The 14,845-nt window shown below is 38.7% G+C and overlaps 1 protein-coding gene across 3 annotated transcripts in view; it reads left to right on the top strand.

Annotated features, from left to right (window-relative positions):
- Positions 1 to 14,271, top strand: part of cadpsa (Ca2+-dependent activator protein for secretion a) — a 216,688-nt gene extending 202,417 nt beyond the window's left edge. For all 3 annotated transcript variants that reach the window (XM_084349251.1, XM_084349252.1, XM_084349250.1), the window contains 2 exons: positions 8,634 to 8,738; positions 11,047 to 14,271. In XM_084349251.1, coding sequence (XP_084205377.1) covers positions 8,634 to 8,738; positions 11,047 to 11,220 — 279 coding nt within the window. In that variant the 3' untranslated portion in view covers positions 11,221 to 14,271. The remainder of the gene's footprint in view (positions 1 to 8,633; positions 8,739 to 11,046) is intronic.
- Positions 14,272 to 14,845: the final 574 nt, after the last annotated feature.

Raw genomic sequence — 14,845 nt, 5'->3', positions numbered from 1 at the left:
TTGGACTTGCAAAAAATGACTTGTGAGCATCTCTGCATTATCCAAGGCACTGACATCGAATTGGAGTTTGTGCCAGGGCGCCGCACAATGGCTACCCACTGCTCCTATCACTTAGGATGGGTTAAATGCTGAGAACAAATGTCTCTACTGGGATCAACAGAGCTATAATAACTTAAACTGAAACAAAGCCAGTGAGCAGCAGACCTTTTCAAATAGTTTGCTTATGTTCTAAAACAGAAATAGGTGACAATCAAACCCACAACAATGAAAACAAAGATGATGTGAGCAACACAACTATGTTGTTTCTTCAAACATGGCTGTCATTTTTAATTCATGGCCAAACTAATGCACCGTCATTGTTGTTAGATGCAGTGGAAACACAACAGGAATGTCTCTGTTCTTGTGCGTCCTTAGCACCTGGACCTGACAAAGAGGGGCAATAGTACATATACACAAACTGTATAGGACTCTTTATTCTGCCCACATCTATGTCACGTCATCATCTCAGTTTAAATGAAGGTGCATTGATCTATTCTGATGCACGCTTCTGCTGTAATTCCTCACTGTGCTCTCAGAGTGAAGTGAAAGTGTCTGCTGACATGAGCAGATTGCAGTGATTGCAGACTTCAAGCTTTATGTGTTGTTTGCTCTTCCAATCTAAAAAGGCAAGTTTCCTCTCATTACACCACCCAGCAAATAAATGCAAAAGGGTCATGAAAGAGGTGAGTAGGTGGATGGGGAGGGAGGGAAGGAGAGGTGTGCCATTTTTTGCATCAAATCCGGCTGGTGGCAGGCCCCCCCTGCCAAGCGGTATGTGAAGACTTGGGTGTGAACGCTGGCTTCAAGGCGAGGTTTGTGTGTGTGTGTGTGTGTGTGTGTGTGTAGTGGTGGGTGGGGGGTTTCAGTGGGATGGGTAGGTTGGTGTCAGATGGGGGCAGGAGGTCGTACTGTCTCCTAGCTCTCGCTCGAAGGGGGATGGACCAGCAGATGTATATGTGTGTATGTGGGAGTGTGTGTTGTGTTGTGCTGGGCGTTCATGTCGCCTGTGTATAGGTAGGGGTTCATCAGCATGTTGTGAAGTGGTAAAACACACAAATGCGCACACACAGATAACCCAGTTGAAGGAATGAAGCCCTTCCTTCAGATGGAACTCGTTAGAATGTCACAGATTTGATCCCTGTCGGGTTATGGCATTATGTATTCAGAGCCATATTACGCTTGTTTTGGCTGTCAGCAAGTGCTAGCCCCCTGCTGATCCCCATGCAGCCTAAAAAAGAGAGCTTGGGTGAATTTGTCTGTTCTGATGATTTTCTTTTGTTAGTTCCTGCCAAGAGGAACAAAGCAAGAGGGGCCATCACTGTTCATTTGATGAGCTCAACAAGCATCAAAGTGGCTTTCAACTTTATCAACGTGTGGACGCCACAATGTCTTAAACCCGCCCTGAAGGACTGTCACCCTGTCCAGGATTCTACAGTGACACTGTGGCTTTTTCATGTGGATATCTTAACAGTTGGTTTAAAGAGCTCAGATAAGTGCATGTAGGAGAAGGTTAAAAAATCATTCGAGAAATGGTGTAAAAAAAAAGAAAGAAGGGAAGACGGGCAAAGTCAGGGTAAAAGATATAAGCAACCTTTCTGTTTGGACTCGAAAGCAGATCAGGATAAGAAACTTGGTAAAATGAGCAGGAACCCCAACTACACATCGAATTGAAACTGTGCTGTGTAAATAAAGAAAAAAATCATTCAAAGATTAAACAATATCTCATGAAAGATCAATGTTAAGATGTCAAAGGTATATTTTTTGTAATATTTGAGAATCAATAATTGCAGTTAGTTATTCAGGAGAAATGCAAAAGATGAGAGAACAAAAAATAATGGAAAAGGTTTAAGAAGGAGGTAATTCAGATGCTGCCCATTGTCACTATTATAATCCAGCCCCATCCCCAATCACCTGACTGCTGAGGCTTATTTGAGGGTGAATTTAGACAGTGGTCAGGAAAAAAGGGGTTCTCTCCTTCACATGTTTGAAAATAAAATACTTGAACACATACAGTACATAGATATAATATACTCTAACAAAGATGCTAGAATTGATCATGAAAGTTAGGAAGGCTGCGACATAAAGAAACATATAGACATATAGAAACTAGCATTAGTTGACCAAAGATTTAGATGTGTCCTGTATTGGCACTTCGCATTCAAATATGTCAATAACATGCCATATAGCTTTCCTTCTTTCTGCAGCGGTGATCAACATGGTCTGTGAGCTATAAGTTGGAAGTCCAGCCTCACACGCTTGTTGACATTAAGCTCATCCTGCAGGGTTGTAGCCCTTGTTTTCTCCTTGTTGACAGTATTTAGAGAAGGATCACCCTGATCAGAGGCCAGTCGGTATTTGCTCAGTGCTTGATATGACTCCCATATGAAATTTTTTTGGGGGAAAAAAAAACAGTTACAGGGATTCAAATTCTGTCATATCCACTGCTAATGACAGGTGGGAGCTAAGGATTATGATGTGGAGAACTGATTTTACAATCTGCAGCTTAATGCAAATCACTTTAAATTTCTGGTAAATAAATGGGCAATAAATTCAGCAACTATGGCTCTTAGACCTGAAATTAATTTTAATTGGGAATAACTCTGATTAGTGCCTCTGGCAGACTTTCTCCGTAGCAACAGCAGTCGAGGATTAGGAGTATTGCAGCATTTAGAGCAATCCACCATGCTAAAATGACAGAAGTTGAAATAATTGAAACTGGTGGTCATAACGTAAACCTATAGGATCATACCATCGTCCAGGAGAGTCCCCTGTAATACATATGAACCAGTGGCCCTTCCCACATCACAGCTTTACTCGGGCAAGCCATAGGAGACTTCAGGAAATCCAGAGCAGGGTTGATGCATCACATCAACAGCTGTCTTCAGCACAGCGCCAGTTGAAACAGCTGTGTACCTGATTGTAGATGCAATGTCAAGCACATAACCCATCTGCATGGAGGCATCCCTATGATTACTTTCCTAAAAAGAGGACACTCTTTGAGAGAACTTGAAAATAATGCTGTCCACAGGGACAGAAGTGTTAGCCTTGTATCCATGGGTTGGATTATCATCCTTGATTACATCAGTGACTGTGGTCTTACAACAGAATTCAGTTCATGTGATTTCTAGGCCTTTTAGGAAAATCATGAATCATTGATGTCTGATGAATTTTGAGTTCATATCATGGCAGCTGATTAGCTGTAGGGGTGTTAGGGTGTCAGTTTTCTGAACCAGTGCACCTTCACATTAAATGACTCACTGTGAAACCAACATGACCATATAGGTCACATTAAATTAAGATAATGCTCTAATTGGTAGTTATGGGAAGCAATGTCCAACATTCTAATTGTGGTTAGTTAATCAGACAGTCAACTTTTAATTACATTTCTGAAGTTACTGACGGGACATGCACTCAGTTGTCTTTTGATGAATCTGGTTTTAAGGCAGCTCTTACAGAGAGTCGAAGTGAAACTGGCACTTCTTGGTTCTGCTCCAGAAATAAGTAATCATCATTTAAAATCACATTGATATTTGGAATTATTAAATCCCACTGGACATCTGGAACATAATGATCCTCGGCAGTATGTCATGTGTTTCACTTCATATGCCTTCATATGGATGGTGAAAGTTTAAAAGAGTCGAGCCAATTGATGCACCAAAATCACATATTTGTATAAAAATGACTTTATAACAGATCCAGCATGAGACTCTATCCTAAGACTGGAATAAGGAAAACTGTTTTGAACTTGTTTTCTGTCTTCAATAGTTTCAGCATTTATTTTTCCTGTTCTCCTGATGAGAATCTAAAGTATGCATGCAAATATCTCCCGATGGATCAACAGTCACTTTCTTTTATTAAATGATGAAACTAGTATTCTATCAGACTGGCATTGAAAATGTCTTAAAGTTGATGAAAATCACAAGCATTATGTGTACACAAGATGTCCCTGACAGACCTCCAAAATGCCAGTGATGGCAGCAAGAAGACTTGTGACATAACTGTCAAGCTTCTTTTTATATAAAATGAAGAGGAGTAGCGCAGAACAGGGCACAAAATGGCTGCTGCAAAAATGGCTGCAGATGGGAGCTGCATGGCACGGTGCAAAGTCAAAGGAAAAAGGAGAAGTGAAGGAGGAGTAAATGATAGAAAGAGGGAGAGCAGCCACTCAGTGGATCAGTCACTCCAGGCCTGGCCTCTCGGCGGGGGGTTGTGCTCGGGGCGAGATCACAGGCCTGCTGCCACGCCGAAGCCTTCACAGGCACACAGCGACAGATAGAAAGCTGCTGGCACCAGGTCGCCTCACTGATTCACCCCAGCACTGCCTCGGCACAGCCATCTTCTCATTTACCCATATTCCACTGACTAAGCTTGACCTACATGTAGACCTGCTCCTTGCCCTTTCTTACGGCCTCAACAGGTTTCAGGGCAATAGGTGAGCTTGAAGTCCCACTGAGCTGCTTTTGGTCTTTTGTCTAGCAATTCAAAATTGGACAAATTATGTATATATAATATAATATAATATAATATAATATAATAATAGAAATTGTTAGTTCAGGCAGACAAATTTCTCAAAGTTCTCAGGCTGATGTTATGATGTTACGATGTTATGTTTGCGTCTGTGACTCTCACTCTAGACAAGACATTTGCATAAAAACCAGAACGTATTTAAATCTTTGTGCTTCTATTGCTTCCTACACCCCACACAATCTGTGTCTGTTTCATGATGTTATGAGATTGAGTGTAAGCCTACAGCATGAATTTGTACATTTTATTGAGTGAATTAGAAGTATTTGTCACAGGCCGAGGTCACTGTGCCAACAAAAGCCAGTATCAGTAGACTTCCAGTTGGTCAAACTCACCATCCTCTTTGCTCTGCTTAGAGTGGGTGGTTTTCTCTCCTAGCATCTCCAAGTGGTATTGTTGTTGGCACCGCTGTTGGCGAAGACAACTGGATCGTTGCTGATCGCAGTTTTCCTCAGAGTCACAAATAACAACTCAGGACAAGAAGTGAACGTATTCAATCATTTAGTCTATAGTAGAAATGGATCACCAGTTAACCTTTTCCCAGTTGACCATGTGCCCGTCGGAAGATCAAATTGTTTAGTGATAGGGAGGTTTATAGGAACAATGTAAATGGCGATTGTTTCATTATTCTATATACAGTACAGTGGATAGATGGATCTTAAAAGTATTTTTGAGATGAAGATTTAATTCAGAACCAGCTATGAAGCACATGTGTATTTGTTGAATCATTTCTGTACAGTCAAGTAGGGCTGGGCAATATATAATATATAGTATATGGTTATTGTGATAGGAGACTATATTTGGTCTTAGATGTTGGATATGATTATATTATGACATTATAGATGTTGTCTTTTCCTGGTTTTAAAGGCTGCATGACAGTAAAGTGAACTCACCAGACTGTTCTACTTGTTCTAATACTTGTCTTTACCCACACACTCATTATATCCACATTACTGCTGATTATTACGGCTGATTATTTATTAAAAATCTCATTGTGTTCAAATATTGAGGTATTTTGTTAAAAAATATTGTGATATTTGATTTTCTCACCTAGTCATAGCAGTTATGAAGCACTTTAAAAGAAGATTTCCAAATATTGAAATATATATATTGTATTGTATATGGCCTAAAAATGTTTCGAAGGCCAAATTGCCCAGCCCTACAATCTACATAACACCAACAGTCATTATTGTCAATTAACATTATTGCTGTGATTGAGAAAACTGCCAGCAAATATTTTCCAGTTACCAGAATTTTTGACTTTCTACTTTATCAAAATTGATGGACAATAAAGCTTATATTTGATGACTTTGTTAAAAGATTAAGATTCAAACATAAAATGGTATGGTATCACATCTCTCTTTAACACACTGCTCCCCCTTCCTCTTCATTTCTCTTCTCATTCTTGTCCAGACCACCCCCCCACCCCCCCATCTGCATCCGTTCTGCTGTGACCCTGACTGTTGAAAGTCAGTCGGCTTCTATTAGTATCAGCCCGCACTCATCATTATCCATCAATTAGACTGGCAACAGCCAGGGCCCACAGAGAAACATCTGCAGCCTTTCGGCTCTGTTTCTGCATGGCTGCCATGCTCTGAGCTCACTGTGCCTTGCAGAGCTTACTGTTTAGAGAGGTCTTGTCTAAATAAAGCAGTGGACACATTTCAATGTTAAAGCTTGTATCACCTGTGTAAATGGTGACAGAACTAGGTCCACTATATGGTACCGGCAGAGATTAAAAGTGCTGCTTTGTCTTCTTTGCAGCACTAACTCTCTGTCGGCATGTACTAGCTGATGTTAAATGAGTCTGTGTAACCTTATAATTACAAAATTGACACATTCCTTCTTTGTCATACAAGGTTGTGAATATAGTGAAATACACTAAAGCCCACAGCCAGCAGTCTTCCCTGGTCAGATACAAGCAGTGGTTAATGTTATATAATGTAATAATATTATTTTGTAATTAATGTCCGCTCAGATATCAGCTTGAGGATCATAAGAAGAACAGGCTCTAAAGGTTTGGACTTGTAAAAACTTGTAGTCTTGGATACTTTTAATCAGACATCAGTTGATTTAAATGAAGTTCTTGCACGGCTGCTTGTGAACAGACAGCATCATTTGAAACCTTTGGCCTCTGTTATTAAATATGAATATTTTTTACAGAAAAACATGTTAAAATTTTCAGAGCAAGGTTTTGAAAAAAGTATTATTATGATGTGAATACTAAGTTAACGGATCAATTTAACAAAAATTGCATGTCATACATATTAATAACATACACTGCTCTGGCTCTCTAGCTAAAAATATAAGCTTATTACCTTTCAGATACAAAGCAGAGATCAATAGTTGGATTTAATAATCGCTCAACATTCAATCACCAACAGATGTCATTTAAAAGTTTATGTTAAATTAAAGTACAAGTACACATAACAATGTTTATCATGACATGGATCTGTGTGAAATGTTTTATATTAAGCTGAATTAAATGTACGAGACTTCATTTTACAGTCTGGCTTCAATTCTTCCCCATCTGCATCCGCATATGCTGCAGATCCTGCTTCAAAATGCTCGTACACATGGGTCAGGGTTTACTTACAGGTGCACACATTCTCCCGTCAAGTCTCAACTTCTGCGTGGGAAGTGATGTACGCCTCTCTCAGGCCCCATTTAGTGCGTACGCATTGCTTATAAATCAGACCCCTGATCTGTATCGGTCTGTCAGATGTATTGTAGGTGCTCACTACAAACAAAAGTCATTACATCATAACAATATCATGTGTTGAAAACTTGTCCGTTGAAGTTAACATGTATGTAACGCTGTGATTCTAGACACTATTCACGGTTACAAGACACTGTACCATTAAGGTGATTTAAAGCTGTTATTTTAGGGTAAAAAATGTTTTATTTAATATAATTTAACACTTCACTTGTTGTGATGGTCTTTCAAAGGTATCTGTGCCACAAGCATCCCTGGGGAATGAGAGAACTCCACTTGTGTCATTTCATCATTTCACCAGCCTGTCTTCTCTTCACAATTTTTCCTACTCATTCACAGTTTCACAGTTTCTCACTGACTACATTTAATTGGTTGCCTACGTACTATTTAATACCGGTTCATGGGCTTCTCTTCAATGGACTCACCGATTGGAATACACTGTTTCAGCAACCAGACAGACAGACACTGCAGTCCAGAGAGGTGCTGTTTCAAGCAGTTCAATAAAAACATTTGGAAAAGATGCTACAAATAGAAATGTACAAATAAAAGTTGTGAAAATATCAATAATAATGTGAATGAAAAGCCTGAGCTGGCTTTGTACTGAACCTTTACATTACCTTTCTGTCATGAAAACACTCGAGAGACATGTTCATCATCAAAGAGAGAGACTGCAACAGTCAAAGGCAATATATCTTGGAACATACTGCCAAACTGACACCTAGAAGATTTGTTTCATGGACTATGACAAGTGCTGTTGGCAAAAAATGTCACTGCACGCCAAGAGCATCATAAGCTGTACTCTTTATTAGGATTCCCATTAACTGACGTCTCATTGGCTGCTGGATCTTCCGGGGGTCCACACTCCAGACTCAAATAGATCCTAAGCCTGTGGGTGTATCTGATGGGGCCCAACATGACCAGAGTACAAATTGTTTCCTAAGCTTAGGTCCCAGGGAAGACTGTGTGGGCATGGCTGAAGTGCAGCAGAACAACCCTTCTACAGAGAAGCGCCTGCTCTGTGCTGTGTGTCACCTAATGGCTTGATGAGGCTGTGCAACCAACATGACATGAACATCTTCAGATTAGAGACGTCTTTCTGCTGAGGGTTAGTTTGTCAGCTTCGTCCCTCCAGCCTCTCTCTCAGGGATCGGCAGGAAACTCATGATGATACACTGCGAGGATGACATCACATGCTTTCTCTGCCAGATACACTATGAGCAGAACTGATAGATTACAGAAACGAGTCTTCAGGGCTGTGGATTCATTGTTTTGAGTGTTAATATTGCTTCTCATGTGTGTTTTGATGTTAACGAGCTTGGAGTACATGTACTGTGTGCTTGTGTGTCTGTTTCAGCAATGGTACACCAGCACTATGAACCTTGTAGGAACATGGCTGACTGACCGTATGGATCTGCAGCTCCATGTTTATCAGCTGAAGATTCTCATCAGGATCGTCAAGGTGTGAACAGCTGCCTTTATATTTCTAAACATCATGTCTAAATGTAAGCACACATTTTCCATGAACCATTATCATATGTATATCCTCAAAAATCAATGACAATGATATAAAATTGAGTGACTCTTAATTTCTACTGACACATTATAACATTACATTTCTGCTTCCCACATAATTTGGTGATTATTGTTAAAACATGATTAGTCTGCTCTGTTCACACACAGTGTGGTGTTTCTGACAGTTGCACTTTTTTTTAATTTTATTTATTTGGCCTTTCTGGTAGAGTGGAGACTTTTAACAGTGAGTGGTAGCAATCCACTGATGTCGTATCTCCCGTTACACTGTATGCTAATGGAATAAAACTATTAAAATGAGTAGGTAGAATCAACCTAATCACCAGAGTATGGCAATGTATGTTTCTTCAAACATATGTTTCTTAACACATTTATTTTGTAACTTTACATCTCTTTAGGTTCAGTTTTATCTTCAGACACCACTGTGCTTACAGTCTGGTTAGGTTTAGGCACAAAAACCACTTGGTTGGGGTTAGAAACAATCATGTTTTGGCATAAAATACCTGGTTTTGTCACCATGGAGCTGGCTGGACATGTCTCATCATCTTGTTCAAAATATCCAGTGGTCACGCTATCACACTTAGCCTGAAACACAGGCTCAAACTGAGGTCGCTGGCTCACCAGCCTTGCTGCCTGTAACTCAACCACCATCCCCTCCACCTCCACCTGTGAAAGTACTCTAGTATACATGTTATCAGAACATGATATGACTTTTTTTTTTAATATCAACATGGAATGTATGATGTACAAAGTTGTACATATCCCTGGTTTGCAGAAACGTTAACTGAACATTTTATTCTGGTGACTGGGCTGACGCATGTGATGCAGTGTCATGAATATTTGCTTATTACAGTCAGGCTTTATTATATTCTTTTTATGAATACATCACATTTTCCAGCTTAGGAGCAAGGAAAAACATTTTGAATGTTCCAGTTGGTTTTTGCTGCTTTTATCTTCTTGATACTACATTCAACTACATGTTGTACATATTGTACCTTTTACTCCATTACATTTATCTGGGAGCTCTTACTTGCTACTCTGCAGACTTTAAATGCAAAAATTAAGATCATAATCCAGTATAATCTAATATACTGAAGCACTGAGAAGTTCAAGTTAGATGAAAATGCCCCATGTATAAAGCAAGACATGATCCCTCACAGGCTGCACATCCGCAACACCAGCAGTTCAGGACACTGGAACACCTGTCTGAGGCTGATTGAACCAGAACATTCATTCAATCAAACCTAGGACCTTTTTCAAATGAGTCCACAGTGCCACCCACCTTAATATCATCACTGACTCAGAAAGTAAAAGTAAAGATGACACTAAAATGAAAGCTGTAGAACAAAAAGGAAAAGCTCATTCACATCATTTCAGCTTTACATCTTAGCTGGATGTGATACAGCTAGTGATGGTGATAATACTGTAGCATGATGATGACACTGTTGGAATCATGACAGGTCATCTAGATTCACTGGCGCATAGCTTGTTGATTAATCATTTCATATCCTTTCTAAAGATTGCTGTCAAGTATAATATATGTGTAGTGTGAGGACAGAAATCTGACAGCCATACACCTCCAAGTCAATATGTCAGTGTAGAGGTATCCATCTCACCCCAAATAAAATCTGTTCAATCAATGATGTTGATGAGGTCAAATTTTAAATAAGTGGTTTTTGTACTGTTTTCAATTGAGTTGATGTCAAAAAGGATTAGCAATTTTATAACACTCTGTTTAATTATGTTTACACGGCATCCCAACTCATTTGGAATCAGGGTTGTACTTTGACAATTATAATGTGGCCATAACCAGTGGAACCCGGCTAAAGCTACAAAATGAAAACCAAATCTGAATAAACCAGTTTTTTTCCAGCAGGTTAAATCAGATAGAAGTGTGTAGGCTATATAGCTCCTTGTTAAATAGCATAGAATTTGGCTGCTCAGATTTATGATCTTTATGATATGACATGACTGCAGCATGTTGCTATTGATGAATGCTAACTAATCTTCCCTTTATCTTTGTTAAAATTACAAAGTGTCCAAATGTCTGCACAGGCCTGGCCAGAGAAACAAACGCTGTCTTCAGGCAAACACACATATTTCCCAAAATGTTGGAGTTCCTTCTGAATGAAGACATCAGCAGCAGGACACGCTCTGTCTGATAAAACCTGTGAAGTAATATGTAGAAGGCCTTCGTCAACTGTCTCTGATTCTTTCTTTTTTTCTATTTGGGACAGAAAAAGTACCGTGACTTCCGCCTTCAAGGGGTGCTGGACTCCACATTAAACAGTAAGATGTATGAAACAGTGAGAAACCGGCTGACCTTGGAAGAAGCCACCGCCTCAGTGAGGGAAGGAGGGATGCAGGGCATTTCCATGAAGGACAGCGATGAAGAGGACAACGATAACTAGAACAAAGGGCCTGAAAACTACAAGAATGTCAGAGCTTGTCAGAGGGTGAGCGGCACGCTTCCTCAGAACCCATGCAGCCGGTCCGTGAGGTCAGAACAGATTGGCCTGTCGTCCAACTGGTTCCCGCTATTATTTGCTTTGTCAATTTTTCATTCCTGTAATAGTTCCACATTTCTGTCTGACTTAATCAAGAAGAATGTTTTTTGTGACTTTAATCACTTGCATGACGCAAGTCTGTCCCAACGCTTTTGATGTTGAAATTCCCCACGCAGGCTCATTGAGCTTTAATTTCTCCAAACTAAAATTCTTAACATGTAGTACTATACAAGTACTATAGGATAGCACCGTAAACCAGATTAAACACTGACTGATTTCTACTGAAATGTGAACAAATGAGTATCCAGAATATTCAAGAGGCCAAATCATTACAGTTGTTTGAGAAAAGGACAATGTGGCTGCCAACACTCTTCACACAAATGTGATGAGAAGCATCTGTATGGATCACAACTTTTGAAGGCATGAAAAATATTATGTTGTATCTTCATGTTGTGCAACCCATAATGTCACAATAGCTTTCCTGTTGCCTGTCGCTAAGATTTCTCTTCCACATTCTGAAAAGTGCATAAAGTACAAAGTACTCTCTTTATTTAAGGCAGTTCTGCCCAAAAACAACCCATGAAACACTCATGTGATCCAGGCCACTATATTGTGGTAAGTGAAATAGTGAAATTGATATAGATATTGATATAGATGCTTATTTTTAGCCTGCTAACTGTTAAGATCATATTACGACAAATGACACTAGAACTGATAGTTTCCTCTTGATTTGAGGTCAGACTGTTGAGTCCAAAACAGATTTACAACTAAAATATTCATGAGATTCTCCCAAAATAATTCTTGAATGTTCTCAAGCAATATGGATGTTCAAGTTTATGAACAAGACTCTGAATCTCTTTGTGTTGTGCTCAAAATGTGCAGTGAATGCAGCTACTGTATGCTGCATTGTTGTTAAGAGTGTGACAATGGTCTCATATGACTTTTTTTGTAGTGGGTATGCATCATGTCTCAACCTTAAAATCTAAACAAAATGTTTTGTTGTGATGTGCAGTGATAGGATGTGACACTGACAGCTTTTATAGCTCTTTTTGGCCAGCTTTTCAAAACACGCCTGATGATAGCCTTACAGTCAGAACAACTGTCACACAGGAAGTGAAATCCAAGAACAAACGAGTGATTTTAGTAACATATTGACAAAAAGTAAAGATATCAATTAGCCTTTAAACATTTACATCTCAAGGAAACAGTCATTTTAACCCTTCAGCACAAATGCACACCTTGGTACGAGCCTTTTTTTTGGTTTGGTATGCCCTGTGAACCAAACAGTTACTGATGTAGATTAGCATGTGTAAAGCACAAACTCAGCTGTGTGATAGTTTTGAAGGATGTATTCTTTGATGTTGTTTAACTGCATTGCATTAAACTCGAGAGGTGTTTCTGTTATTAACCCACCCTTACTGATATAAATGGGGTGGACAAAATAATAAAAACATCTTTCAGCATAATGTAACTAAGGTACCGCAAACTACATCCTACAAAATGACTATATAGTTGCATAAGCACCTCTTTAAAACAGTTTCAACAAAAAAACAAACATTAAAACCTTAATTTGATTTATTTATTTGCAGAGGGACCTTGGCCAGTATTAAGCATAAATGTTACCATTTGCTGGATTGTACCAGAGTTAGCTTAAAGCTAGATTGCATTAATTTTAGCTAGGTGTACCTAATAAACTGGTGACTGAGTGTATTTTAATTATGCTATCAATCAAATCCCAGGCAGATGTTCATTACATCTTACAAAACAAAAGTGTTGGACAGAACAAACAGCATGACGAGAAGTTAGCAGTGGTTAAAACATTACCAGTAGTCGTGTAGCATAACTGCTGAGGGTTATGTTAATGAAAAGCCCACAAGATCAATACATTTAAAATAAAATATAATCCTCAGGAGAGCAACACAGCTATCGTTCAAATTGTTGTGCAGTTGGATGGACAGTTTACCAGCTGACATTGTCATCACTAGGATTGACTTTAGCAGGACAAAACATTAGCGTAATTAATCTACATAATTGTGACAAGTAAGTAAGATATTGTTTGGAAATATGCACAAGGAGCAAAATGAAACACAAGCTCATTGTAGTCATCTGTAAGCACTTTGAGGTACGAGGCACACGTTAATCAAAAAGGAGAAATTTTTAAAATATGTGTTGTGTTTTGTGCAAATTGTAAGAGGATTTAGAATCGAAGAAGATGGGAGGTCTGTATGTTTTTAAAAATACCATCTAAAAGCTTCAATATAATCTCTTATGGCAACATTTTACTCTACTGCCACCACAAGTTCTTCTATTAGAGAGTGAGACAGCTGCATTTATCCTCTACAAACAAAGTGATACTGTGTTAGTAATTTAAGAATCGATGTCCAGCTGCCTACATATGAATCTGCCAGTGACAACACAAGTGGTATCTTACTGTTGAAGTAAACACTGTCTGCCTGTGGTCTCACTTCTTCAAACATTGGTACTTTGATTTCCACATCAACTCTGACATTTTCCTTTATTTTAGTTAGTAGAGAAGTTAGCATGGCAATACACATATAGTACTATCACACTGACTGACCTGGTTTCAACCTATTTTCAGTTTTAAAGCAGATATTCTATTTTAGTCAAACATTATTTAAACAAAAAATGATTTGCCATCTATTATATTTATCATTGTATGTGCCCTGTACTAGATTCCAGGGTGTATGATGGGGTGAATCCACATTTTTATAATGGATGATGGGCGGTGAAGTCTACGTGCACTTTCCCTCTGTCAATTGTTTTCTATACTGTACTGTAGAACTGTGTGTCACCCTGTGTGCAAGTACTGCATGTCCCCAGTATTCACTCTCCAAAGTGTTTTGGCTCCGTGTGTGAAGTAACCAGTGGGTTCATCATGCTTCTGCCTTGTAGAAGAACCCACCAAGGTCATTTAAATAAAGGTGATAGAAAACGTGAAAAGAACTTGTCAGCTCATTCATGTTGTTGCAGTAATGCTTCATATTAAGGTCCTTGTATTAAGCATTAGTTTATAGGTAATAAGTGCCTTAAAAATCCTTTTAAGGCACTTATTAGCATTGATAAGGTTACATAAGCGTTAATAATAGCATCATAAACATGTTCATTGTTATTGTTGGGAACACTTTATTTGGACAGTCCACCTGCAGAGCTTATTAGTTGAGATTCAACAGTTAACCTGTGTTTTGTTTTTTTTTGTTTTGTGTAGATGTTTAACATATTATCTTGAGTAAATGTGACTATTCATATACCTGCATATTGTCAGAACAATTTAGTTGAACTAAAACTACTCAGTCAACCTTTGCTTTACAGATTTTCAACAAAACATATACAATTATTACACAAACAATTTTATTCATCTTTGTTGAGCTTTCTAATGATCCACAATAATACAAACGTTCAGCAATACATAAACAAAAGTTCAAATGTTTATATGTTGTTTCTTTTATCAGTTTTGAACATTTCTAAACTTTCACTTACATGTTCAGAATATTTTTTTTTCATGTCAAAA

The sequence above is a fragment of the Pagrus pagrus genome, assembly GCF_965226575.1.
Source record: "Pagrus pagrus genome assembly, chromosome: 3".
NCBI lineage: Eukaryota > Metazoa > Chordata > Actinopteri > Spariformes > Sparidae > Pagrus > Pagrus pagrus.
This window is presented reverse-complemented; position numbering and strand designations above follow the sequence as displayed.